The sequence below is a fragment of the Plectropomus leopardus genome, chromosome 21, assembly GCF_008729295.1.
Source record: "Plectropomus leopardus isolate mb chromosome 21, YSFRI_Pleo_2.0, whole genome shotgun sequence".
NCBI lineage: Eukaryota > Metazoa > Chordata > Actinopteri > Perciformes > Serranidae > Plectropomus > Plectropomus leopardus.
Window position 1 is genome coordinate 4,677,464 of NC_056483.1, and position 27,873 is coordinate 4,705,336.

The 27,873-nt window shown below is 37.7% G+C and overlaps 3 protein-coding genes and 1 long non-coding RNA gene across 12 annotated transcripts in view; 1 reads left to right on the top strand and 3 right to left on the bottom strand.

Moving 5' to 3' along the window:
• The window catches only part of abi1a (abl-interactor 1a), a 54,807-nt gene extending 48,813 nt beyond the window's left edge, over positions 1-5,994 (bottom strand). For 3 of the 8 annotated variants that reach the window (XM_042510294.1, XM_042510296.1, XM_042510292.1), the window contains exon 1: positions 5,793-5,987. In XM_042510294.1, coding sequence (XP_042366228.1) covers positions 5,793-5,909 — 117 coding nt within the window. In that variant the 5' untranslated portion in view covers positions 5,910-5,987. Of the gene's footprint in view, positions 1-5,792 lie in introns of all 8 variants that reach the window. The other 5 variants (XM_042510298.1, XM_042510297.1, XM_042510293.1 and 2 more) reach the window with 3 other exon arrangements.
• A 2,604-nt stretch (positions 5,995-8,598) lies between these two features.
• Positions 8,599-19,729, top strand: acbd5a (acyl-CoA binding domain containing 5a). The gene is made up of 13 exons (XM_042510483.1): positions 8,599-8,750; positions 9,060-9,186; positions 10,970-11,090; positions 12,128-12,200; positions 12,288-12,405; positions 13,718-13,924; positions 14,012-14,203; positions 15,408-15,502; positions 15,592-15,817; positions 15,906-16,108; positions 16,960-17,019; positions 17,154-17,263; positions 17,716-19,729. The coding sequence occupies exons 2-13, from the start codon at positions 9,090-9,092 to the stop codon at positions 17,726-17,728; spliced, it is 1,515 nt and encodes a 504-aa protein (XP_042366417.1). The 5' UTR covers positions 8,599-8,750; positions 9,060-9,089; the 3' UTR covers positions 17,729-19,729.
• LOC121960677 lies at positions 10,617-15,401 on the bottom strand. Of its 2 annotated transcripts, none has more exons than XR_006106999.1 (3): positions 14,481-15,401; positions 12,265-12,356; positions 10,617-10,756 (listed from the first exon to the last, which is right to left on the bottom strand). It is a non-coding gene; the product is annotated as an uncharacterized LOC121960677 (long non-coding RNA). The 2 variants fall into 2 exon arrangements; XR_006107000.1 differs by lacking the exon at positions 10,617-10,756 and adding an exon at positions 11,870-11,895.
• A 1,605-nt stretch (positions 19,730-21,334) lies between the features above and the next one.
• On the bottom strand, positions 21,335-27,521 carry mastl (microtubule associated serine/threonine kinase-like). The gene is made up of 12 exons (XM_042510392.1): positions 27,274-27,521; positions 27,054-27,191; positions 26,818-26,957; positions 26,350-26,438; positions 26,150-26,256; positions 25,897-26,056; positions 25,626-25,774; positions 24,402-25,445; positions 23,662-23,803; positions 22,030-22,143; positions 21,812-21,913; positions 21,335-21,492 (listed from the first exon to the last, which is right to left on the bottom strand). The coding sequence occupies exons 1-12, from the start codon at positions 27,439-27,441 to the stop codon at positions 21,335-21,337; spliced, it is 2,511 nt and encodes an 836-aa protein (XP_042366326.1). The 5' UTR covers positions 27,442-27,521.
• Between the last annotated feature and the right edge of the window lie 352 nt (positions 27,522-27,873).

Consider the following 27,873-nt stretch of genomic DNA (forward strand, 5'->3'; position numbering starts at 1 on the left):
AACTCACATTAACTCACTTGGGAAAGCAGCGCAGGACAGAAGGTTATATGACCACAGCATGAAGAGGACATCTCTGCTGGGACATAGGATGCTACTTGCATTGACTAACACACATCAGCCCACATTTTAGATCATTTTAGGAGCCGAACTAAAAGCACAAGTGGGCATCATGCTGGCTCAGCAGTCACATGCCCCGAGCTTGCAACACTGCATCTGATCTGACATTTGAACTCCTGGTTTGCCATAAATCTAACTTCCATTTCCCTATTCCTTGTTACTGTATGTGGTTTGTTTGTTAACCTTCCCCCAAGAGTTTATGATAACAACAGTTCAAACATTAAAAAAAAAAAGTGCTGCTAATAGGGCTGCAGCCAATGATTATTTTCATTGTTGACTAATCTGCCAATTTTATCAGGATAAGGTCTTATTGAATCATTATTTTCGTCAAAAAAAGGTAAAAAATTTGTGAAAATGTTCTTCACAATTTACCAAAATGCAAAGTGACATCGGCAATTTGCTACTTTTGTCCAACCAAAAGTCCAAAACCCACAACTCTGCCTTTATTATCATAAATGACAAAGAAAAGCAGTAAATTCTCACATTAAAAAAGACATTTTTGCTCACAAACAAGATGGAGTGGCAGTCATTGCAGCAAAGAAAGAGGATTTGGAAGAATTGAAAAATCAAACTTGGATTGGGCGATATGGGAAAAAAATTAAATGTCATGATACTTTTGTCCAAATACCTCAATACTGATATTGTGGGCTTGCTTTCACGAAATTTTGATGACTTATTATCAGTAATGTGGATACAATGACAGTAAAAGGCAAATAACGAAAACAGAAAAGTTTAAAAACGACATCACTGCACTGAAAAGAAAACACTAATGATATCCAAAATCTAAAACGATATTTAGTCTGAGATCATGATATCGATATTGCAGAGCCTTAAATAAATTAATAATTTCCAAAACAGCTGCAGAAGAATTTTCATCAATCCATGAATTTTTCAGGTTCCAGAAATGTTAAATAAGCCGAAAAAACAACGGAGAGAGCCTGAATGGTATTAGTGTGTTGAAGAAAGCAGCTCTCAGTGTGACCTGCCAGCACGGCCAGGTGGTCCACTTTGCATACAATGCATGTGTCCTTGTCTCAGACGTTAAACAAACAGACTCGCATCAATTTAAAAATGAGCGAGTGCCAAGGATCGCTATTTTATACCTTATACAGTCAGAAGAAACAGGAACATAATAAAACACAAAACACTGCATTAATCTGAATAATCTCTGTGCTAGTGTCTTAATTTGAAAGGGTGTTGCTCTTTTTTTTTTTTCTCTATTATTGAGCCACTTCCTGACACAGCGAGAAGGCATTTCCAGGGAGTCAGTCGTCGGAGTCAGCAGGGAAAACAGGATACATAACTCTGACCTGTCAGTGTGTCATATTCCACACGCACACACATACACAGACACACACACACACACACACACACACACACACAGTTCAAAAAACTCTTTTGGACAAACAAAAGTCATTATCAAGTTGGAAAAGTGGGCCAGCGATCTGTCCTTGGTTAAACACAGCGTTCACCATCTGCTTCAGCTGCTGAGCTGCACTACAGGTCCACACTGTCACAGCACCACAGCCTCCATGACGAGGAGGAGGAGGAGGAGGGAGGAGGAGGAGGAGGGAGGGATGGAAATGTGAAGGAGTGCTGAACAGGACGAGCCGATTCAAGCTGAGGCATGTTGATATGTGCTGGTTCAGTTCAGAGTGCACAGTGTGTGTGTGTGTGTGTGTGTGTGAGTGTGTATATGTGTGTGTGTGTGTGTGTGTGTGTGTGTGTGTGTGTGAGTGTGTATGTGTGTATGTGTGTGTGTGTGTGTGTGTGTGTGTGTGTTTCTATCAGAGGCAGACAGAGCAGGATTATGAAAAGTGCACTGTTAGTCTTGACGCTCGCTTCACACAGAGCTCACAACGTGCGCCCAAAAGCTTAAAATCCAGATTTTTTTTTTTTTTAATGTCAGCACTTTAAAAAACATCCTTCAAATGGCTTCAACTCATGAAACAACTTTTTATAGTTAACTCTTTAAAACCTGAATCAACATCCTTTTTTTTCCTCTGAAACCTAAAAAAAACGGTTTGATTACTTTCAAAACACAGAGAAGAATATAATGAGGAAAGAAATGCTTCACAAATTGCAAAAAAAAAAAAAATGTAGTATTATCTGAAATTTGTTTGAGGAGAATCTTAGACATTATCAAAAAAAATGAAAAATGTCCAGAAAACTAAAATTCTTTTAATTTTTTAAAAAACTTTTTATGATGCAGAAAAAATGAAAAATATATTTTTTTATTTGATTTGATTTTATCATTATTTATCTATTTATTTATTTATTTATGTTTATTTTAAGGTAATTTTCTTTTAACTTTTTACTTATTTATTTCTCATTTTTGGGTCATTTCTTTTGGATCTAAAGAAATCAGTTTGCTCAGGTTCCAAAGGGTTAAAGTTAGATGTATAGATGCATGTATATCCATCCCTTCTGTAATTGTTATCCGCAGCTGCATTAAAATAACATTTGAGGAAGTATTTTTTCGTGCACTTCCTCTGCACATTTTACATCTCATTAGATTGAGTCTCAGAGGAGATTTTTATCCCCATGATGATTGAAATACCATTTTTGGAGCCGCGCCTGTTTACCAAAAGCAAGTACACTAAAATTTAGTAGGTTTATACAAAAGTGGTCAAATTTAGAAACTTGTGCCGACACTAATGGCTCGAAATTTTCACAGTAACATACGAAAATATCACAGTTTCATTGTATCGTGGTATATGGTATTACACAAATATTATTGTTATCAGTTGAAATGCTTAGCGTTTTTGGTTGAACAAATGCTTTATTATGACTAAAATTTGAAACAGTTTGTGGATGACACTATTTGTAAAAAGTCTGACAGGGAAGGAAAGAAAAGAGATGTGCACGCGCAATTAGGATTTTTTTTATCTGGTTGCATTTTTTTTATTCAATACTGCAAATGTACCCGGTACAATAACCACTAATCTTCACACCGTAATATACTGGTAAAACAGGAATAATGCTGCGACCATAGCTGATTCAATATTTAGTCTTAGTTTTAGTCACCATATTTTAAAAAATGCTAATAATAAAAAATGTAAAAATTACAAAACCTTACCGAAGAAGTTAGCCACAATAAAAATTTTATATTATTATTATTATATTATTATTATATAACAATTTTAATCAAAAAGTATGTTAATAAATTACATGAGTCTACGAATTATAATAGGTATTTTGATTAGTTAGTATTAGGTTCAACACTCAGTGAATTTATATCATTTTGAATGACCATGCTGCTCAAAACAAAGGCAGATTATTATTTCAAAAAACAAAAACTAGTGCCTGCAACCAAACAGATTTGGTACAAAGAACAGCGAGAACAACTTCATATCTTATAACATCAAGACTGAAAAGAAGTACAAGTTTGACATTCAGCACCAACTTTCTGTAGTTTTCTAAACTCTGCCACACAAATATATTTCTGTCAGTATATGTGGGTAAAAGCAGTCCCAAAAGCAGTGACAGCCCTGTCATTTCACGGGAAAGTGCAAAATACCAACAACAACAACAACTAAATGTGAGCTACTGGCAACTGTAGTCTGAACCAAAAGGTATCTGCAGTGACCTTCAAAACCTCCAAAACACTGTCACGCTGCAAAAAATGAACTCAAACATGAACAAAATTCCTCCGTTTCTGTCCTTTTAGATCTCAATACCGTGTCATTGCGGTAAACTAAATCTACAACAAAGATGTTCCCACATTCATTTTCTTCTCTGTTTCTAAACCACAGACTGTATATAATCACACATAATTATACACAGCCATTACTCTGAAATATAATGAACTATACAGCTTTGCATCTTGCTTCATTTTAGGGCTCATACAAGATGACAAACTTCTCGTCCTGTAGTGTTTGCGTGGGCTAAAACTGGCACGGAGCTTCACAACGCCAAATCATCGGAGGAGCACACAGAAGAAAACAAAATTACAGGGAGTCTTTGGGGAGTACAGCTGGATTGGACACACCCGCTGGAGCTGATACGGTGGGCTGTCCTCTGCTGAAAAATGTTTTCCCACCGACCGCTGTTTGTCTGTCGCTCGGTTTGTTCTCAGATTTTTTTTTTTTTTTTTAAGAAGTGGCTCACCACTGAGATATTTGTCATGACATCAAAAAGCCATCTGAGGTCATTGCGACACCACAGCTGTGAAGTTAGGTTGCATGAAATCTTACTAATCAAAATAAAAAGGCGCTTAAGATATGCTATTTTATCAAGAAGAACTTAAAAATGAACTCTAAAATAGATATGACGACAAAAGGAAACCACAGGTTAAAACAAGCTCAGTTCCTATTAATAAGGGACTGTTTGTTATTTATGAGAGGGGAGGGAGTGGTGGTGCAAAAAGGGGAGGGCATGTCAAATACATTTTCAAGCACTGGAGAGGGACTTGGGTTTTTATTTTGGCGTAGGGGAGATCATACAACTTAAAAAATGGCTGTATTTTGTTTTTATTTTACTGCCAATTTTTTTTAAGTAGAATCGCTTCCGAACTATTGAATAAATAATAATGTCATTTAATGCTTAATTGTCACCATAAATAAATAAATAAAGTGTAGGTTAAGTGAGACACTTAATGTTTAATTTATTCTAGTGTCTCATTTAAAGGTCGGCCAATAACAAAACATTTGCACTGACTAACTAGCGTGCACGTGTAGATTGAGGATGTTTTCAACCCTTTCACCCTTCAAATATAAGAAAATTTAAAAATCTCACAACTAATTTCTGGTGCAGGGAGGGTCATGCATTTTCCCCAAGTTATTCAGGAGGCTAAAGGAAAAATATTTGTACCTTCAGGAAGAGTAAAAATACTAAAAACAACAAAGTCACAAAGCAGCCACCCCCTCCTCTGATAAATAAAGAACAGTCCACAGTTGTGAAGAAGAAAAATCAATACCTCCAACCCTTATTGACCAGAAAACAATAATTTTACATTCCTCTTCAGCCTCCTTGCAACCCTGCAAACCTTAATTACCTTAAATAAGCTCTGCTCTCCAATAAGTGTCCAAAACAAGCTTTCCATGCATATATTATGCTGTAATGTGGCATTATAAGTTGTTTAATGGTTAAAAAAAATCATGCAGCAACTATAAAAGCAATGCTCTGACATTAAAACATTTGCACTGAGTGCTTACAAGTCCATAATGCCACTTTAATACTACTGTAGTATCCCAATGGGGACTTTTTGTGGTATTAAATGGTGAGTTTAATGACCTTATGGCATGTAATGGACTGCTACGTTGCTCTAATATTCATGCAGACTTTGTAGAGTGAAATTCCCACTTATATACTTGGAGCATCACTTAAGGTGATAAAAAACCGCAGTAAGTTTCCTTAAAATTAAATAAATGAGAAAACTTGCTGCTGTGACACACACAGGCCTCCCTATCAGCAGAGAGAGTGGAAGCAGTTTTTTGTAGCGACCCGGTGTAATAACAAAAAAAAGTAGACACACCCTCTGTGTAAACCGAATAAATGTGGTTAACAGTTAAAATAAGGTTAAATACCCCACAGTTTTGAAAACATCAAACAGTTAGAGCAGCTCCAAGCTTTTGGGCGGATGAGTCCAGCTTCTTTTATCCACATTTCCTGTCCCAACAACCGATTCAGTGCCGAGCTTTTGGCGACAAAAGCAGGTTAAAGATAACTCTTACCTGGACATAATTGTTCTCGCAGTAGTCCGCTACTCTGGTTAGGTTTTGGTAACTCTCCACGAGCGCTCTTTTACCGGCAGGAATCTCTTCCTCTAACAACATTTGTAGCTCTGCCATCTTACATCTCTCCGCAGAGCCTCCCTTCCCTCTGCCTTCCCTTTGATTGAAACAGCCACCAGCTTTGCTCCGCTCGAGAAAAAAAATCCTCCGCCTGCTATTGTGGGATTCCTGCCCTCCTGGCGTAACCTCAGCGCGAAGATCGTCTGTACAGAGGAGGAGGAGTCACTCCGTGGTTTAAAAAGTGGGAGCAGTGTTTTGTCTGCATTAAATGGAGGATTTCAAGTGCCGCAACTTTTACGGAAGCCCTAAGCGTGTTTTTTTTTTTTTTTTTTTTTTTTTTTTTTTTACAAGCCATTTTCTCGATATAACGAGATATTATCTCGTTATCTCGAGAAAACAGAGTTTGTTTTCCTGAGATATTATCTCGTTATCTCGAGAAAACAAACTTTGTTTTTTGGTTTGTTTTTTTAAACTTCATTGAATGAACGTCAGAAGAAGAAGTGGCGGGTGGATGATGTGACAGCAGGTGCCGTGCGGTGTTCAGCGCGGACAAATGCGCAAAGTAAGATGATGATTATTACAGGAACACATCACCCAAATTCATCAGTAATCATAACTAGATTATTATACTGTTGCTCCGGTGCTTTTTGGTACGTGCAGGGGCGAGAACCTGCACGCATTTGTCCACACTGAACACCGCACGGCACCTGCTGTCACATCATCCACCCGCCACTTCTTCTTCTGACTTTCATTCAATAAAGTTTAAAAAAAACAAACCAAAAAACAAAGTTCGTTTTCTCGAGATAACGACTTAATATCTTGGAAAACAAAGTTCGTTTTCTCGAGATAACGAGATAATATCTTGTTATAACGAGATAATATCTCGTTATATCGAGAAAACGGCTTGTAAAAAAAAAAAAAAAAAAAAAAAAAAACACGTCCGCTTAGGGCTTCCGTAGCTTAGGGCTTCCGTAGAAACTAAATACATAAATATTTATTTAATTTAATGCTCAAATGAATGAATGATTAAATAATACTTGAATAAATGAAAAAAATATTTAATATATAATGAAAGGCATACATTTATAAAAATATAAGTTAATACAGAATATATATTTATTTTTATGATAAAAATGAATATGATAAGATAATCCTTTATTAGTCCCACAGTGGGGAAATTTGCAGTGTTACAGCAGCTACCGGTACAGGATAAGCAGCAAAAGAAAAAAAAATGCAAATATAAAAAAATATTGAATGTAATAACAAAACAAGATTCAAAAACAGTAGCGTAAGTTACAAGGTGCCACAACTCAACATTCTAGAAAAAAAAAAATAAAAAAAAAAAAAAATATATATATATATATATATATACAAGAAAATGTGTACACAAATTGCACATGGAGGATAATTGCACTTGTGAAAGAACTGCACTTTTTGTACAAGTCCAGATGGTGTGTGTGTGTGTGTGTGTGTGTGTGTGTGTGTGTGTGTGTGTGTGTGTGTGTGTGTGTGTGTGTGTGTGTGTGTGTGTGTGTGGTCTACTGGGAATTAATAAAAAATATATAATTTAATGCCTAATTGTCACCATAAATAATAAACCACATATTAAATTGAAATAAATATATTAATTTTAAATAGCTACATTGTACATTAAAAAAAGTAGCATATAATAAAATATATTTTTATTGTATTTTTTTCTTTCCCATATGGTTATGGTTGGGTTTTTTTTTTTTTTTTTTGGTTTTTGTTTTTGTTTTGTTTTTTTTTTTGTATATGCGCCAAAATTACAAACTGCTTGTATGTGAAAACGTACTTGGCAACAAACTTGTTTTAGGAAATTAGGTCCACCTTTACCATGGTCTACCCAACATGAAAGAGGTGCACAAGTCAATGCATCAATAATTATAATCTAATATTGTAATATACATTATTTTGAAATGTATTCTATGTGACCTAGCTTGTGTTATGACTGCTAATACTTTACATTTTCTTAGATATGTTTTTGTTATAATATATCTTTTTTATTTTTGGCCTGTTGTGCTTCCAACGGGAGTGGGGAGTAGCAAGTGGGAGTTTAGTCTCTGAATCTTTTTTTCGATATCTTCACATCTGCAATCTGCAACTTCCATTCCATCTTTTTTTAAAATTATTATTATTTATTTATCTGCCTATACTTTTCCAAATGATACATTAATAATTAAACATTAGAAAATAATGAATAGTACCCATCAAAATATAAAGCAAAAAGATATTTTGTTTACTGGAACTAGGTAGCCTGATGTTTGAAAAATTGCTATTGTTAATCTGTGTCCTTAGGAAAGTAATAATGGTATTAGTACTAGTAGGCTACTAGTAATAGTGATAGCTATTGTAGTAATAGTAGTAGTAGTAGTAGTAGTAGTTTGTTGTCAATTATTTCGATTAACCGATACGTTAATCGACTAGTTTTTAGCTCAAACTAACTTACAGCAACTTGTGATAGTCGCATTTAAAAACAGAGTGAGAGCTCTTACCTTTCACCGCTGTCTAACTATCACTCTTCCAACTGAAGAAAAAAATATGGATCCCTAGTGGAGCATCAAGGGAAGTGTAGTTTTACACTAAACTGTAGGGATTCGTGTTATGATTCGAGACATAGAAATGTTATAACTTATTAATTCTTATTTTTCATTTTTTCCCCCTATACTTTAATGTTTTATTGAGTAGGCAACACAATTTTCGTTTCTCCGTGCGTTGTAGTAGACGCGGGGGATTGTGGAACTTGTAGGCAACGCCTAAATCCGGAAGAAAACAACAGCTCCCAGAGTTCACCTTTGCCTAGCTTTATTACACTGTTCATGGCGTCTGGTCGAGGGACAGGTCGCCGTCTGACAAACAGATAGGCCGTTCACTTTAACGGTAAGTACAATCTGTTTGGACATTTTCCGTCGACAGTTTGGGAGTATTTTTTGTATTTAGCACCAATAATTGGGCGGTTATTTGCGTGTCGCATAGCAGACGATGTGTCCTAAATACAGAACCTCCTACTGGTGGTCTCAGCATACTGTAAATACAGTAAGTGGCAAGTTTAGCTAGTCGCATTAGCGTCGCAAAAATCTGGATTTATGAGCTAAAATGGCAGTACATGTGTTATTACGGACGTTTTAGCACATATATGTTATACGTGTGTTATTACATTTTAGTGGTGTGTTTGTTTACTGTCTGTAGGTTTTGTGTTGACTGTCTCAGTGAGACACGATGGAGGTGGACAGTGTCAAAGTGGAGGATGAGAGGCGTTTGACGGTGCTGAGGTTTGAAGCTGCCGTCAAAGTGATCAAGAGTTTGCCCCCCGATGGTAAGTGAACAAACCAGTCTCTATATCATTTAGGCCAGTTAGACCAGTTCCTGGCTTTAACATGGGAGTATAGACAGCGTCAGATCTAGCTTGGTGCAGTCAACAGCTTGGTCTGCTCTGGATCTTGTGCGATTTAAAGGCTTAATCCACTTTACTAAGTGTGCAGAGATTTGCCTCCCAGCCTGCAGTCTGCACTCAATGCACAACCACACAGTCAATTTTAAAAGTCTGTCTTGTCGCAAAGACTTTGCAGATATATAAGACATTTAAAAACAGTACGAATGGTGCTAAGTAGGAGTGTACCAGTACATTGATCTGGAGAAAATAATTAATGATCCACAATTAAATTGAATTTATTTATTCTATAGGGATGATGCAGTTAAACATAGTTTCATACAAACATGAAGCTATGTGCTGCACAGAGTTTATAGCAACTGCTGATTTCCAACTCTTATCCCTAGCTGGGCTTTTAAGTATACAGTGGGAAAAATGTGCGTAATTCAGTTATGTAAAACTTCACTATAGATAGTCAAATACAGTAAAAAAAAAACAGATATAAAATAGAAACACACAATTTCCATAAATCAATGTTCATCAGAAATGTAAAATACATCAGTCTAAAACTGAGTACAGCTCTGGTTTGTTTTGAGCCAGTTTTTGACCTTTGTTGTGAATGTTTTTAAATCTGTGATTAACTTTATTTCAGTCAGTAACATGTTCCATAGTTTACAGCCTTTAGGAGAAAGCTGACTGTGCAAATGTAGAATTACAGTGTTGTATGTTAGTTTCCGTTCACCGTACTTCTTGTTACGCTACGAGATTATGGACGCAAAGTGAAAACAATGATTCATAAACAGCGAAAAGTGGATATAAACATAATATACATATAGATATGCACAGTGCTGGGAAGGTTAACTTTAAAGGTTACTTTACTTTTTAAGGTTTGTTTTCTTTTTGTTCTTCCTTTTAATGTAATGCATTATTGTTATTCATTCCTTATTATATGCATTCCCTTTGGAAAATTGTTAACAAGGACTGAAATAAATCACCTCTACAAACTAAAAAGTATTTTTGTCTAAGCAGACCTCCTCATTGAACGCTCTCTAGTGCCAAACAGATAATGGCAAACAGTCAAAAAAAATAAAACAACAATGAGAACATTGGGGAAAAAAATACCGGTGTCGACTTAGATGATACAAACAAAGCAGGAGAAGCAGGCAGCAGGTGTCTGTTCAGCAGAGCAGTTTATTTAAAGCAGTGTGGTTGATTACAGGATAGCTTTGTGATTTATTCTCTGCAATGAGAAAAAAAGAATCAACAATAAACCAAAGCATTAACTAATATTGTGCAGTGAGAAAGTGAATTAAAGTCTTTAAGGACCGTAACTTACGTGATGCACACATGGTTGCTGCTGCAGAGAGGAACAAAGGGAGACAGGCGACACATATAGCCTCTCATTAGACAGAGGGATTGCACCTGAGGAGGGTGGAGCCTGTCGGGCAGGTGCGCTTGATTTATCCTCCTCTCCTCTGGTGGGTCAGGTGATCTCCTCAGGGAGGTATTTTGGGGACTTTAAACAGAAGTTACTGTTACTGTCTCATATTGATTGCAGGCCTCTGAACTGAATTGAACATAATCATATTGTGGCTTTGTGATATTAGCAAATATCATATCTTGGTCCAAATAATTAATATAATATTGTACAGTGATGAAATGTTTTATTTGAACCCCTTGAGTTTATTAAACACTTATTTTGCGCAATTTTTGTATTTATTTCCCACAGGTCCCTTTCAGCCCTCCAACGACATGATGCTCAAGTTCTACAGTTACTACAAACAAGCCACTGTGGGCGCGTGCAATATACCCCGACCTGGCTTTTGGGATGCAGTTGGCAAAGCAAAATGGTAAAGACAAAAAGAGATGTACAGTCAGTCGATACTTTTCTATTTTTGCCTAAAAATGTAAAGATTTATTATGTTCTTTGTAACATGTATGGGGAAAATATTATTCTATTTGATTTGAGGCTGCGCAATTAATTAAAATATTATTGAAGTGGCAATATGGACAGGTGCAATATCCAAATAACAGAAGCTGCATTTTCAAAAAAATAAAATGTGTGGTAAAATTTCTCACAACATACTATTATAAATGAGAAATTGTGTGGTGTGACAGAGATGTCCTGGCCTAAAAATCATTTTTTAGATGTGTTTGGTATAGACTCCAGCAAAAAATACATCAACATTTATTCTTATTCTTATTAATAATAATCTTATTCTTCTTATTATTTTGTTTTATTTTATTGTGAAAATTAAATGAAAAAAATATCAAAGTAATCACAATACTTTTTATTAAATTACACTTTTCTCCGTCCCTCTGTTCGTCATTTTCAAGAATAATTGTCCTACAAGGGTCACGCTGACGAGCTTAAGTTGTAATAATACCACTGCAAATCATGAAATTTGATTCTGTAAAACCTTGATCATTGAAACTGAGACAATATTTGACTTGAGCACGTTGCAAAACATGTTGATTCTGGGTCACTTTGAACCAGATTCTCCTCACTGGGTTTTGTGACCTGCAGTTTCCCCTTTTTAGCGTCAAGCTGTGTTACTTGATCTCTGGACTCTTGGAATGTAACCTCTTACCCACTGCAGGGTGCACACTTTCTCACGTTGCATCGAGGTGGGGTGTCGTAAGTTTATCAGAAAACTGTAAAAACACAGAGTAAAGGATTAACTCCTGTTACTAATGAATGGTGACGTTTTTGTCGGCCTTAGACCCTTGGCTATCGAAGGACACGTTAACCTCAAAAAAACTGGAGGTGTTGACATAGTTGGAAAGTGCTGCAGATTTTTTCAAAACAAATCTCTATGACATAAATGCTTTATAGTTTTTACTCTATAAAGTGATATAATAATGCATTTTTTGCTTAATTATTCAGGGATGCATGGAACTCTCTCGGAGATATGCCAAAAGAAGAAGCAATGGCAGCGTATGTTGATGAAATGAAGCTGGTACGTTACTTTTACAGAAGTTTTCTGATATAGGAACGTAATTTGACTATGGTTGACGTTGCACCTGTTGCTGTGTCTGCTGTGTAGATCCTGGAGGGCATGCCCATGTCAGACGAGGTGGAGGAGCTCCTTCGCGTCCTCGGCCCGTTCTATGAGCTGATCGAGGAGAAGAAAAAGATCACACAGATATCAGACCTGAGCACAGGTAGGTTTTTGTTCACCTTTCACTTTGTTTGTGATGTCATAAACAGCACGTGGAGCTTAACCTTTATAATTTGCCTCTTGTCATATGCTCAGCCCGTTTGACACAGTTTGCTAGGCAACTGGAAGGCAAGTACATCACTGAGTGTGGCTGTAGTTTAGTGCTGGTCTGGTCTGGTCTGGTCTGGTCTGGTGTCGTAGCTCAGATGCTTTTGGTGCTTCATAGCGGTGATGTTGTGCATGCTCAACTAGTGTTAGAGAACATGTGGCTCAGCTCATCTGACTTTTTTGCTTTTGGAAATACAGAATAAGACACTTTCTTTTGATACAGATAAACACAAACCTCATCTGTGTGGAGTTTCTGAAACTCACATGACAAAAGTACTTGAAGAGTTTGTTTCATTTCTCCATGGGGTCCTTTCCGCTACAGATTTGCACAGAACATAAGCAATATTTTCAACACAGTTGCGAGATGATTGTGTTTCTACTGAGTGATGTTATGTGACTTCTCCTCTCGTGATAATATTCCAAGAAGCATGGTGATGAATGCTCAAAACATTAGCAGGTTTATTTCTATTGCAGCCGCTGCACTAGCTGTCACTATTTCCAATCAAAGGTGACATAGGTGTGTTATGCGAGCGATAATGGAAAGGCAAGCTCCTTATACGTGAGAGCGGCCACTTATGAGGGATTTCTGGGAGGTGATAGTCCACGATTTCACATAGGAATTGTGGAATCAAAACTTCCAGATGATCTGCTCAACTTTTGAAGCGTTATACCATGCAATAACAGCTCTTGTAGCTCCTGCTGCATCATGCCCGATGGAGCCAGTTCCTACCAACAAGTGCATAGCCATAGCGTCATGTGACCCATAAAAAGCGAAAAAAAAGTGTTTTCTTTGCAGTATTGTGAAATATGGCTTTTTGGAATCACCTGAAATACCACCTCATGCAAGCGGAAAAACTTTTGCAGTAAATGGGAGTTTTTTCAAAATTGACGTGTTTCCATTAGGCATATCTTATATTTGTTATTTCAGTTTGCACAATTGTCTCACGCTCGTGACAAAAACAAGCACTTATGACGGATATAAATTAAAGGAGCGCGCCTGTTTCGAGTGATTACATCGCAGCCTGGTTCCCACTGCAGCTTGCTTTTGCAATACAGAATGCATTTTTAAAAATCTAATCATCCTTTGAGCAATAAAACATGGGAAAAAAGGGTTCAGGTTGAAAAACAAATAGTGTTTCCCCTTAACGTCATCCTTAAAGGATGCACTGCCTTTTGGTTCATGTAATTAAATCCATTTTGTTGCGCAGGGTTTGGCGCAATGTTGAATTCAGCATCATCGAAGAGCGTCGCAAAGAGCATCGTCAGAACGATGGAAATGAACGGCACTCTGGAGACTCGTCCATCCAGACTCAAGTCAAAGGAAAAGTCCGATGAAGAAACACCAGAGGAGGAAGAAGATGAGGATGAGGAGGACGAGGAGGAGGAAGAAGTGGTGATAAGGGACGTCAAAAAAGGTAAAGTTATAAATTCTGCGCACGAAAAATAACGAGAATAAAAAAATATTTTATTGACATGTTTTTCTTTTTTGGGGTTTATTTCAGACAAGAAATCAGCAGCTTCGCAGCCAAAGAAGAAAGGTTCAGCCAGGAGACACAAAGTCCCCCTGTCCAACGGTAAAGTGGCCAACGGGGTCGTCCATCTGACCAATGGGAGTCATTCGAGAGCTGCTCTGAACAGTGACAACTCTCAGGAGGGTTCAGTTGGCGAGCCTCTGCTCAACGGTCACCACGCAGGTAAAGAACAGCAGCTTCTATGATGGGACGCTGTGTTCTGGTTTAAAGTCCAAATGAAACAGAAGTTACAGCGTCTGTACTGCGATTCATTTCCCAGAGATTCTAACACACAAAGTGTTTAAGTGTTGTGCAGTTACAAGAAAGATTGAAATAAAATGAATTGCGTTTGATTGGACCTGTGAAAGTGTGGGAAATAAGTGTAATAAATAAGTTTGGAATAGCTGCCCACAGACGCCACGGTGGATATGACCAAAACGCTGTCTTTGGCTGTACTCACTGTTTGTCCGATGGTGCCTTGTGTGTCGTTGCAGGATGTGTGGAGAGTTGCTGGGTGACATGAAACTTAATTGTCTGACTATTGCTTTCAAACGAAATAAAACAAACTCTTACAAAATTAAGAAACAAAGTTTCATTCAATGGCGCGATAAACAGATTTATCAAACAATGAAAGTAAGATTCAACCAAACACACGGCCGTCGAAGACTGCTGCTGTTTTCCCTGCTCAACTAGTTTTACACACCTGCCTTTAATGAGAGGGTAATGAGATGCCACGTCAGGTGAGGCATTCAGGTGACTCAAAAAATGGGAATTTATAAGTGCTTGCAAGAAATGGCTTTAAGAGGGTGATATGGAGCTGCTGTGGACTGTTGGTTTCACACAGACCTCCCTCCCCTGGAGCATGATGGGTCTGAAGTTTCCAGGTTGAAGGACATGTTTTCTCAAATCAGTATGCAACTATTTTGGTGTAAAAATACTCTTTTGGACATAAATTTGGCATCTAATGGGAGAAAATGAACATTTAACACAGGTATACAGGGTTAAAATTGCACAAGTGTCTTTTTTGTTTCACTCCGTCTTTAAATCTCACATTAGTGAAAGTCTTGTTCTGTGACTGAGGACTCTCCTCGCCCACCGCACGTGACTGCCCGTGCCGGTGTATCAGCGCACCATGTGATCAGATAATCTGCTAAGCTTCATTCCCAGAGCTGTGGCAACTCAGCAGACGCTGAATCTTAACACTTTACACGTCAGCTGCTCCTGGGACTCTTTAAATGGACCAAGTTAATGACTCTGCTAAAATGGCACAAAAAGCCCCAGAATTCAGCGAACGCTGCCTTTCCTCCATGTCCCTCTGTTCATTACTGCACAGTTTACTCCACATCACAATGCAGGATGAGTCTGAGTCTTTGTGTGCTGGTTTTAGATCCCGGTGTAGATGTGACTGGTCCCAGCCACCTGGCCAGTGACTCAGACAGCGAAGTCTACTGTGATTCTGTGGACCAGTTCGGCCAGGAAGAGGCAAGTAAAAACTGAAAACCACTTGTTTTAGTGCAGTGTTTGTAGCTCTCGGTCCACCATTGATTCATTTTTAATGTGCATTTCTCCAGAACTCAGAGCATAACCGCTCTTTGGACGACCTGGAGGAAGAGGAGAACCACGTCCTGCCGCCGCTAGAGGAGCCCCAGGCGACTCAGGAGCTCCAGGAGGATGTTCACGGTGCACCACAGGGCATCAGGTGTGGAGGAGAAGATGGAGAGAACAGTGGAGCGATGTCACAGAGACAGAGACTGAACGTAGACATGCCGAGCAGCTCTTTGGTCAGAAGAGGAAGAGGTAAGGTCGTCATTATAGAGCGTTTATACTCAGAGAGCCTCGTTTCAACGGAACATGTATTCATTATGAATAATTTCCATGTTTTTAGGCTCCAGGTCTCCGGGCCGCGGCTCTGGATCTCTGATGCCTGCGTACAGTGGAGGAGACGGGGACGGGGACCGCTGGGGAGGAGCGGGAACACCTGGGGGGAGCCTGAATGAGCAGATAGTGGTGGCGCTGGCGAGACTGCAGGAGGACATGCAGAGCGTTCTGGAGAGGCTGCACACCCTCGAGGCTCTGACCGCGAGCCAGGTCGGACGAGTCCCACAAGTCTGTCCTCTCATTTACCCGAAGGACAATGGGCCCAAAAACACCACATTTTTCAAATCTCAATATTTGATTATATTTCTGTTTATGGTAGGAAATTTGATCTGGGTCTTTGCCTGAAAAAATAAGCAATTTAAACATATCACGTCATATTTTTATGGCTTTTAAAAATACTCTTATAGTAGTTGGTTTTTTTTGTTTATATGCTAATGCTTTCACCTCATCACACTTTGAGATTTGTTCCAAATATAAAGTGCATTAGAAATATAATTTTTATTTATTTATCTGTTTATTAATCAAACACCTAAACAGCTACCTGGGACTACTTTCTGTGTTTAGATATTAAGTAAAGGAAGAGGGCAGCATTTTTATTAAAAAAAGGCAATTATAGTAAACAAACCGTTGATAAAACTACCCCAAAAAATATATTATCTCTGATAATATTTCCCTGAGTTAAGCTTTATTCCCTTCTTGAAAAATATCTTTCAGATGTAGACAAGCTGTTAGAAACCACTGAGGAGCAGCTTCAGTAAATGTAAATGCCCATCAACCACATTGTTTTAATTTGTTTTCAGTATGCAAATGTGCATACATATATTAATAATTTCCATGACAAGAAGTGGCAGATCACACTTCTTAAAAATGGACACAGTTGGGGCTAAGTTATGATTTCAGTGTGCAGATGAGGCTATTTAGGGCAGAAGATAAGGTTTTGTACTTTGGCTCTGTAAACAACACTCTGGACAGATAATCCCTGAAATATTTATACTTAAGTGGTGTTTTATCTTTTCCTTTGACAAATATTTATGGACTTTTTTAACTTTATGTCTCTGCAGGCGAGATCAATGTCTCTGTCTCCAACTTATGCATCACCCCCGGTGAATAAGAGGAGTCAGGTAAACAAAAACCATGTTTTAGCTAAATTGATTTTTTATGATCTTCAGCAGGAACTAAAATGATTTATTTTACAAATTAGTATAATTTGCAGTAACGCTAATTTTTTATTTATTCTTCATATTTCTTCCCCTAGAAACCATCCTGGTGGCCTTTCGACATTTCTCCGACCAGTTTGGCTTTTGCTGTTATTTGGCCATTTGTGGTACAGTGGCTTATTCGCCTATACATGCAGCGGAGAAGAAGGTATTCTCTACTTTTTTAAATTGTTTTTATTTAATTTAATTGTAAATATATATATCAGTTACTCATCCCATGCTATCTTAATTTTGTGAATAAAACCGTTTTTCTCGCATGCCTCCATAGTGACCAAAGAATCAAGAAATTTAGAAAATTTGTAATTAATTTAAGTCATAGGTGATTATGTTTAGCAAAAGCAAAACTATATCACTTTGGTGCTTGAAAGATCACATTCAGCAAAGTCACAACTGATCAAGGCGGCGGCAAACAAGCAACTTGAATGTTAAACGAGGTAAAATTACTGTTTTTTTTCACTGGCGTTATGAAGAGAGCAGCGATAACTTTTAATTTTAATTGATATACAAATGATCATTTGGGGAGTGAAGTATTCCTTAAAAACTGCAATTTGCAAAACTGCAAACCCATTTTAACTCCTTAATGTTGTCCTCCTTTAACAGACGAATCAACTGAACTTGCTCTCATCTAAAAACCCATGGGCACAGACGATGAAGAGGAGTCCTCTAAATGTCTCCGGTTGGGTTGCTAATGGCTGTAACTCCCCCCTGCTTAGACCCACAGCCCAGTAATTTGCTTTTGCACTATTAAGAAGGCATCTAGAGTAATGAGTGGGAGGATGATTCCTCTGGAGCGTGTTGTACTGCAGATGTGGAATCAGATAGAAACATGAATGTATGGGCTCAGAGCCTGCGATTATACACCCTTTTTAAGATGATCCCACTATACTGGAATATTTTTCTGTGTAAGAAATGGTTTATGTCGAGAGGAGGAACCCACAGAGGGGATGTTGTCAGCGTGTTTATAAACCAACTACAGCAGCTTCCCCATTACTTCCATGGCTAAGGCTGTGTTGCACATAAAATGGGCCCGATACTTAAGTTTGAGCGTAATGCTTGATGTGGTTATCAATTGTCACAGTTCACTTTCATTAGTTGCCCAGTTAATGCTGCTATGATAAAATTTAATAACTGTAGTTTAGAGGGGAGGATTGAATGTAACAATATATTGATGTGTGTAATTCTTTTAAACTCTTTATAATAAGTTAATATTTATTGCTTTTAGCAAGTTATAATGAAGGCATTACCGGCCAGATTTCAGCTGTATGAATGAGGTTTATGTTTAAAATGACTAAATATTGTTTATGGAAGTGTAATGCATTCACTTGAGAAGAAAAAAAAGAATATTATCTAAAAAATGTAACGAAATAATGTTGTAAATTCTTGTTTTTCTGAATTAACTATGTAATCTAGTAAATTCTCACAAGCTGTCATAAATTCCTGTTGAGAAGAGAAAATGTAAATTCTTGTTTTTCTAAATTAAGAAGATAATGGGGCAAATTCAGTTTTTTCTAAATTAAGAAGATGATGGCCTAAAATTTGTGTTTCTGAGTCAAAATTCTCATTTTCTGAATTAATAAGAATTTCTTAGATTCATTTGTTGTAAAATCTCACTTTTCTGAGTTAACAAGATAATGTGCACTCTTGTTTCTTTAACCTAGTTAGATAATCTTTTGAATTTGCCTTTTTCCAAACTAACGAGATGTAACAAGACATTGTAAATTCCAATTTTTCTGAATTAACGAGATAACCTCAGAAATTCTCATTTCCCGAATTAAAAAAATAATAGCCTACATTTTCATTTTTTGCAGTCACGAGATAATAATCTTATTAATTTAAAAAAAAAAACAGCTGCTTTTTCTTCTCAACCGGATGTATTTCACTTCCGCAGGTTTGCATAGTTTAGACAAGGTTAGTGAAACGTTGTCGTCAGCTGTCCTGCTGCATATCAGTCTGTGCTTTACGTCCAAGTGGACTCCCACTTAAAATTGTTTTCCAAATAGAAGTGCCTCAACATCATAAGGTACATTCATACTGTAGCTGGTGTTATGATTTCGTACATTCACATATTGTAGCATAACTGTTCCAGTGCTGGACCAAATTCACATGAATCATAACTACCTAGTGAGCCATAAGGTGGTGAGAATATCCAACAGCGTCATTGTCCACTCAGATATCTGATTATTGATGCTTAACACTTGTCGCCGTCTGTGTTGTTTACGCTGTCAAGTTTTTGTATATCGTATAATTTTAACGTGTGATGTAATATGTTTGTACAAATAATTGTGGAAAGATTTTGTGTGAGTGATAATAATCATAAATTGTTTGCAAAGCTGTGAGATCCGTGTAAATTGTAAACAATAGCTGTACAGTTCAGATTAAAATGCAGTATTTTAATTGCATTCCCATGTATTATTAATATAGAGTTCTATATCATTTACAAAGGTTTGCATCTGCAATAGCACTAATCTTTCCAGAGCCATTATGTTTTAATAAAAAAAAGTAATAGTTTACCTTTCTACTGAAATGTACTAAGGCTTTCTCACCCTCTCTGCCTGTGGATAGAGTGGTGTTTGCATGTGATAATCCAAGCCTCAAATAAAGTTTTCAGAAAGCACTGAAAGCAATTTGTCCTCATTACTTCAAAGAAAGTGTTTGACATTTTTGGGAAATGTATTTATGGTCAAAAAAAAAAATCAAGGTTTTGAAAGTTTAAAAAAAATTGAAATAAACATAGTAATTCAAAGTGTTAAAATCTATATATTTCGTGGAAGTGCCCTATATGTGGTGCTGAAGTCATTTTTAAGACCATTTAATGACTTTCAAGGCCCTATGTCTTATAAAGTGGAATTTAAGACTTTTTAAGGACTTGAAGACTCTGTTAACCCTTTGAAACCTGAGGAAATTCGCTTGAGTTCTTTCAAAAACATGGGAAGGTGGCCCAAAAAATAGCAATAAATTGCTAAAAACTTAAATGATAAAATGACCTTTAAAAGGTGCTAAAAAACACATTTTTCCTGTAACAGTTTTGAATATTACATCATAAGAATTATAAATGTAGCTTTCTAAACATTTTTCCTGTTTTGTTTTTTTCATAGTATGTAATCCTTCCTAAATTAATTTTCAGATCATTTCATGTAATTGTGACCTTTTACAAAGTTTTTTGCAATTTGCAGAACATTTCTTGCCAAGTTACTTATGTTTTTAAAAGATATCAAACCAAATTTCTCAGGTTTCAGAGGTTTAAATGCTTGTGAAAGGCGCCTGAATGCAGCACAACAAAACTGATGTTGATCCAGGTGTTAAAGGGTTAACTGAGTGACCAGACTGTTTTTTAAACATGCATTATTTTAGATTTAACCTAAATTTAGTCATTGTGACGTTAGATAATTTAGCAGAAAAGGTACAAAGTACATAAAGTTACAAACAAGATTTTATTTGTATTTTACTTTTTTCTAGAGTGACCAAAATAAAAAAAATTACAGGTAGCTGAGAGCTCAGTGAAGTCTAAAAAGCAGTAGTGTGGAAAATGGAAAGGAGAACACATCAAAATTACAAACACAAATGACTTAAAAGCAGCAAACAAACAAAAAAAGGTTCTGTCACGACATGACACTGAATGGTATTAACAAGATTTACATATAAAACACATTATTAGTGAATATATTAGCGTGTTTTTCTTCAGACCTGTACCCCTCAAAGAGAAAATTATTCAGGGGGCCCGCCCACCCGGTTCGGGGAACATCACAATGATGAGCAGAGCAGCAAAAAATGGAGTGCATCAGCATGGGGAGTCAAGATGAGGAGCTACATCTGCATGAACACAGATACACTAATATCTTGAATTTAGTCAATATAACAACAGAAACAAAGCCTCTAATGAGGTAAAGTAGGAGCAAATACTATTTTGCTAGTATACGAGCCTAATTTAAGAGACATAACTATGTTTTATAGTACTACATTTTTAAAAAAGTAAGTGAGTGACAGATAAACCTTTCTTTTGGCTCTAATGACCAGTGATTGCACATAGGTTAAAATTTTTTAAAATATTACAACTTTGAACAGAGAAACAACCAGAATCTACATCATTACAGTGTTTTCATTTATATAATGGATCTGATTTTTTGAGTTTTTCCACAAATAAAGCGAACATGCTTCAACAACAGCCAAATTTGTTGACCAGCTGCTTTAATAAAACTTTCAGCTGTCAAATTTTGTAACTCTACAGACTGAAGCCAGACACGGCGATGTTCTGAGCGTTGTTTCTTGCGTCAAAGTACGAGGTGTCGGTTTCGTCCTCTGGCTGAGGGATGAAAGGCATTGGCTGGTTCTGCAGGTTGTCCCAGTCCAAGCCCTCAAACAGCGGGTGACACTTGAGCTCTGGTGGACGTTCAAGCAAAACGATACGATGAGATTTGCTTATAATGGGCGTTGAATCGAAGGCCAATATTAGAATTTTGTTATGAGATTCCATTTATAATAAAACATTTTATTTAAATGCTGCCTTTAAAAAAATCTATGGTCAGTTTAAAAACAATAAAATTAAAAGTAAAAAAAAAAAAAAAAAAATCTTTCTGCGCACCAGAAAGTCTCGATAGATGAGACGGATTAAAAACGCCAAAAAGAAACACTCATGAACTACATTAACACCTGAGGACCAACTGTGTGAAACCTTTAAAAATGAAAAAGGGGTCCTCACCTTTAAGACCAGCTCGTTTTGTCATGTCCATGGTCAGGAGAATTTCGATCGCATTTCTTGAGTTTACAGACAGTTCCTCCTCTTCCTCAGGCCAGGGAATATCTGAAGTTGTTGACGGTGAGACGGTAAAAGAAGCAGCGTTCAGTTCCTCAGCTAATGTGTAATATTTCAGAGGGTTTTGTGGTTTCAGTTTGGTTGCTTTTGTGAAATAAACTCACCTCTGTTGAGAATATTCTGGAAGACCAGTTGAGGCGTCTCGTCGTTGAAAGGTGGCACACCTGTGAGGAACTCGAAAAGACACACACCCAGCGCCCACCAGTCCACCATGCAGTCTGGACAGAAGCAAACAAAAAAAGTCACATTTCACACGGCTACTGGCTTCAAACACCAAATCACTGTGATTCCTGTTAGCGTGTGCACTGATCAGACTGCGGTGGCAGAAGCAGGGACTCAGTTAGGTTGAGGATGGAGAGAATAAACTTCTTTCATTCTTTCAGGGTTCCTGCATCTCAGGATTAAAGACTTTTTAAGACTTTTTTTTAATGCCACTCTAAATTAAGTTTAAGACCAATTTTCTAATAACCAAAACTGAAAGGCCATTTTTTTTTGCCAAGATGTTTATCTTAATGTTAAAAATCCTTTTTTGTATTGTAAAAATGATAGATTATTGACATCAAATTTTAAAAAAACAACCCTTTTTGTAGTGGAACACGTGGAAGACAATGAACACATATAATCATACAATAAGTGTGTATTCTGCATTTGAGATTCAATCATTTCCCATCATGACGAGTTTAAGAAAAGGAATTCATTAAATTATTTTACAAAAAAAAAGATGTTACCAACTATTTTGAGATTTTACCATGCAACATCAGAAAAAAATGATTAATACAATTTTACTTGCCATCTGAGCATTTTTAAGACTTCTGAATGATTAATTTAATACCAATTAAGGCCTTATTTTTAGGTTAATGAATTCAATGTCTTTTAAGACTGTTTAAGGATCTGCGGGAACCCTGCATTCACCAACAGGTACATATCAGTCATCAACAATCAAATCTCACACACGTCCCTTTATATTTGGGCATAGCATTCTAGTGTTAAAGAGGTTATTTTTCATCTCATTAACTGCTAAAATTTCAATTATTAAAATCATCTATTGTTGTGTTAATAAAAATACTTGACAGCTGATGAATAAACACTGCCACACCGGATCTTTATGTCACAAACGCACATGAATTAAAACAGCAGCTACAAAATGACACAGTGCGACTGACAGGAAACATCTGAAGGAATAACAGATCAACAGGTTATTATTAGGTGACATTTTGCACGTCAGTTGCTAAATGTCAAAAAAAGCCTATGCCAAAGCACATTCACTATGTGCCACATTTGCCCCAAATCTGCAGATTTTAAAGCAGACAAACCCCTTTTTCCAGTAAAAAGCACAACTGATTCCCCAGTTGTTAACAGTGTTGTTAGCGTAATGTTAGAAAATGATCCCATTATTTTAGCTTTTGTAATCACATGTTTAAAATGCGTCCCTCTGATCAGGCCCAGTGTTCACCAGTCCAAGGGGCAGAAACAGAACCAGTGGGGGGAAAAGGAGAATGGGGGAAACAATCAGCTCATGTCCGCTAGCGTATTAGCAGGCTGGGTGAACACATGCAAGCTCGCTTGCACAAACAGCAACATCGTTATAAACTTACCACACTGTAAACTTCCTGAAACTCAAAGAGAAGGTCTGTCACAATGACTACAGTGTCAACCGTCCAATGTCAGTACTATAAGTCTGTGTAGGGCTATTTTTTGGCTTGTTGTACTTGGAATTTTGCATTTCTTTGTCTTACCATGTGGTTTTCCCAAGAGAAGCTCTGGAGCCAAATAGTCAGGAGTTCCTAAAATGGGTGCACCCTCAACAGGCAGCGCTCCCCGTCGGACACTCTTTGGGGTCCTGAAGGGGGTGTGAGAGGTGGACATGGGCTGAGGAGTCTGGTGTGGAAAGGAAATAAAATGGGTATTATTTAAAAATAAATACCGAAATAATAAATAACAAAAATGAATACAAATACCAGTGCTCTGAAAATGATACCAATAGAGTACTGCATTTGCTACATTTTTTTTATCTGCTTCATTGTGTAAAACGCTCTCATCCAAGTTATCTTTAAACTATTCAAATATTTATTACATATTTAAAATGATACTGATATCAATAGAGTACTTTATTTGATACTTGTTTCTGCTTCATTGGGTGAAACGCTCCCATCCAAATTATTTGTACACTAATACAATTTGACAGCGTGACGATGTTTTATCCCATTAGGGCTGGGTATTATTTAAAAAAACAAAAAACAAAAAAACAATACCTGTACAAATACCAGTGCCCTTTATATGACACCGATACCAACAGAGTGCTTCACTTGATACCTTTATTTCTGCTTCATTGGGTAAAAGACTTTCATCCACGTTATTTTTACATGAATACATTTCAATAGTGTTTGAAATAATTAAAATATTTATTAAATAACAAACAAAGCCAAATTCTCAGTCCTCAGCTTCACCTCATCACAGACTGTTCTTGTAGTTTTACCTGACTGAGGGAGCTGTTGGAGCTGGGTCTTCTCTGCACTGGTGTTGCGCTGCCAGACGCACAGTGATAGGAAGCGGCTGTGGACACGTCCATAGCGTCAACAGAACCAATGCTAAACCGGGACACCCCCGACATGTTGGAGCGGTTAATGGAGCTGCAGTAGCTCCGGAAAGCTACAACATTTCTCGGCTTGAGGAAAGAGGAGGACTGTGCGACACTGCAGGCCAGATCAGGGAGCCGGTTCAGAAAGGAGCACTGAGATCCTCTGTGGGCGAGGTTACCGAGTTTGGGTGTTTCAGTGGTGACAGCAGATGGAGTCTGTGGGAGTGATTCAGTAATGAGAGAATCTTTATTTTCCTCTTGCTCCATTGATGACACTGAAGTCCTGTTTTGGTAAAACTCTCTTGGCTTGAGAGATGCACGGCTGTCAATAGTGGGAGACGTTTCGTGCATGGACCCGTCAGAGTCGAGGCTCAAGCTCCTGCAAATGTCGCTGTTCCCGGCGATTGGTGATGTGAAGCTTGTGTGTGACAGATCTTTGGCTGCGTCCTCAAACACATCCTCTGTTGGCTCCTCCAGTTCACTAAACAGAGTTTTGGCCACAGCGATGGGACTGGAGCGCTTTGGGATCCGGTCTTCAGCTGACCGGATCCCCTCTGTGGAGGCCATGAAGTCACCTATTTGAATGGTGGAAAATGTTCCAGTCAGGCCGGTGTGAAACCTCACAGTCTCCTCTGGAATCTCGAAGCATCTCTTATAAGCTGCATTACGCTTCTTGGCTTGGTTGTCCGGGGGTTCTGGGCTTTTCTCAACATCAGAAAATGTTCTTTTTACAGACGGAGCTGAGAGGCAAAAATCATCCTCAGCTGTGGGAACAGACTCCAGTTTGCTGGCATGAGGCCTCTTTTCTGTTAGATGGACTGGATCTGACTGGTTGCTGGTGGCCTCGGCAGAGAAACCAAATGTGGTCAGATTTGTGGATGCAGAGTCCTGATGAGGCACTTTGGACTGAGATCGCTCTCTCCCCCTCTGTTCATTTTCTTTCTGAAAAAAGGAAAGAAAGAAAAGGAAAGTTCTCAGACATCACACACAAAACACTTAACAGGAAAACTTGTTAAATTATTTAAATTAAGATTTTAGGGTGAATATGTTGGTCAGGACTCCCGTTATCCAAACTTAAAATTGTTTAATGGACATAAAGTGCATAAAGTTACAATCACCGACCTCCTCACACTCCCACAGTGGACTGATGTCACCTTCAAGGTCAGTGGTGCTGCCTGCGCTCATCGTCTCAAACCTCCTCCTGGTTTTCAGCAGTGAGGGGGTCAGATTTTTAGCCAAATTATGAGGACTAAGCACCATGTTGTTGGGTCCTATGGAGACAATACAGAAACTCATTTTAATTTCCAAGATCTAACCAGACAGCTGTAGTAAGAGCCAGCTTTTCCACAAGCCTAATGAATGAAAAACAAAACTCTCTACCACCATGACATACCCGTTTTCCAAGGGCAGCAAGCCGGAGACTGCAACTGATGTTTTTTCTTCATCAAGGGAGAACCAAGAGAGCTTGTCTTCTGTTTTATTTTGCCACAGGACATGGGACTGGACACAGCAGACGCACTGCAGTGACGCCTGCCTTCTCCTGCAGGTGAATTCTGTGTTCGATAAAATGAAGGAGTCATCATTCATCAACATAAACTCTCCATAAAGCATGAAACAAGGGCATTTCTTCATGCACGTTCACTTACAAAGCCAAGGGAGCTGATTAAGGAGAGGACTTGACCCGGGGTGCGGAAGTAATCTTTCTTAGGTTTAGCCAAGGATGGAGTGGTAAGGATATCCATAAGACTCAGCTCTGATAAAGAGCACAGAGATAAAACAAAAGAAATATTTAAAACATTACTGGTGTTGATGGTCATAAAAGTGTCAAGCTGATGGGACTTCATACCTCTGTCAAGCTTGACTTTGGAAAGACCAAAATCTGTCAGCTTGATGTGGCCTTCATTGGATATCAGCATGTTGTCGGGCTTCAGGTCCCTAAAATATTATAAATCATGTCAATTTCCAGGTCACACATTGTCACCCATGAGCTAATTGGTGTTATACATTATGGTTGAACTATTAATCACATTCAAACCAACATCGCATTGCAACAACACACAATTTTCAACTTGCAAAAGCTGCATATTTTTTTCTCAAAACATGCTGAGCACATGCTGTCCAACGCTCCACCTGACCTATGAGCAGGAGTGGTAACAGCATGTTTACAAAATGAGTGATATAGCCATAGTCAGTATGCACTTTTTATATATTTACCTGTTCTACAGTGTTGATCTTTTTTATTATTTAATTTTGTGTTGATTATACTATATGATTTATTGATTGTGTATAGTACAATTTTTTATTTTTTTTGTACCTGTGGATTATACAATGACGATGGAGGTAGTCCAAAGCCAGTGCAACCTCTGAAATGTATTTTACGGACATATCCTGGTCGAAATATCCATATATGTGAAGCAGAGACTTGACATCTCCACCGATTAGGTACTCCATTACCTGTAAGCAACATGAATATACAGATTTAACATTAACTAACTGTATGCATAACTTCACAAAATCACTGTAAAAGCGTCAATATTTTCAGGGTGTTACCAGATAGATCTTGGTGGCTGTCTGAAGGGAGTAAAACAGGTGAACCACAAAGGGGCTTTTGCTCAAAGCGAGTGCATCTCTCTCTGCCTTCATCTGGCCCGTCATATTTTTATCAACCATGTCTGCTTTCTTCATCACCTAGATGAAAAAAAATTAGTATTTTTAACTAAAAGGAGTCTGACTGAACGATTCAACGTTGTCAGAGACCAAACGCACTGACCTTAATGGCGTATAATCGCGCATTGCACTTCTTCCTTGCGAGGTAGACTTTGCCAAAAGCGCCGCGGCTGACGGGCTTCAGGACGATGAAATCCTCGATTGAAGGCGGTTTGGGAATTTCCACCGTTTTATCATTTGTGCTGGAGTCGTGCTTTTCATCCGCGTCCATTTTTTATTACAAGTTTTCAAAAGCTAGCTAACGCAGAATAAACAACTTGCATATTGAACAACAATCTCGGGTTTGTTTTGAAATTTTGAATTCGCTGCTCTTTCGCGGGGTCCTCTGACCTTCCGTTCATTTTTGGTTGTTCAAGTAACCGCCTGTGCGTAAAGCATTAATGTTCTTAATGTGTGCTTAAGTAAAGTATCTGTTATTAATCAGTTATATTCAGTTGTGTGAAATCGTTAAGTTTATCAACATTTGTCAAAACAAATTACCTGATGGAACTAGAAAAAATGTATTTGTGTTTTTTTTTCTGCTCTTTAATTTTGTATTTTGTACTCAAACTGTGAAATTCTTGTAATTAACTAATTACTACTACTATCACTTATCTATGATTAAGATTTTTTTATATATTTTAATTTTGATCAGGCAGTAAGG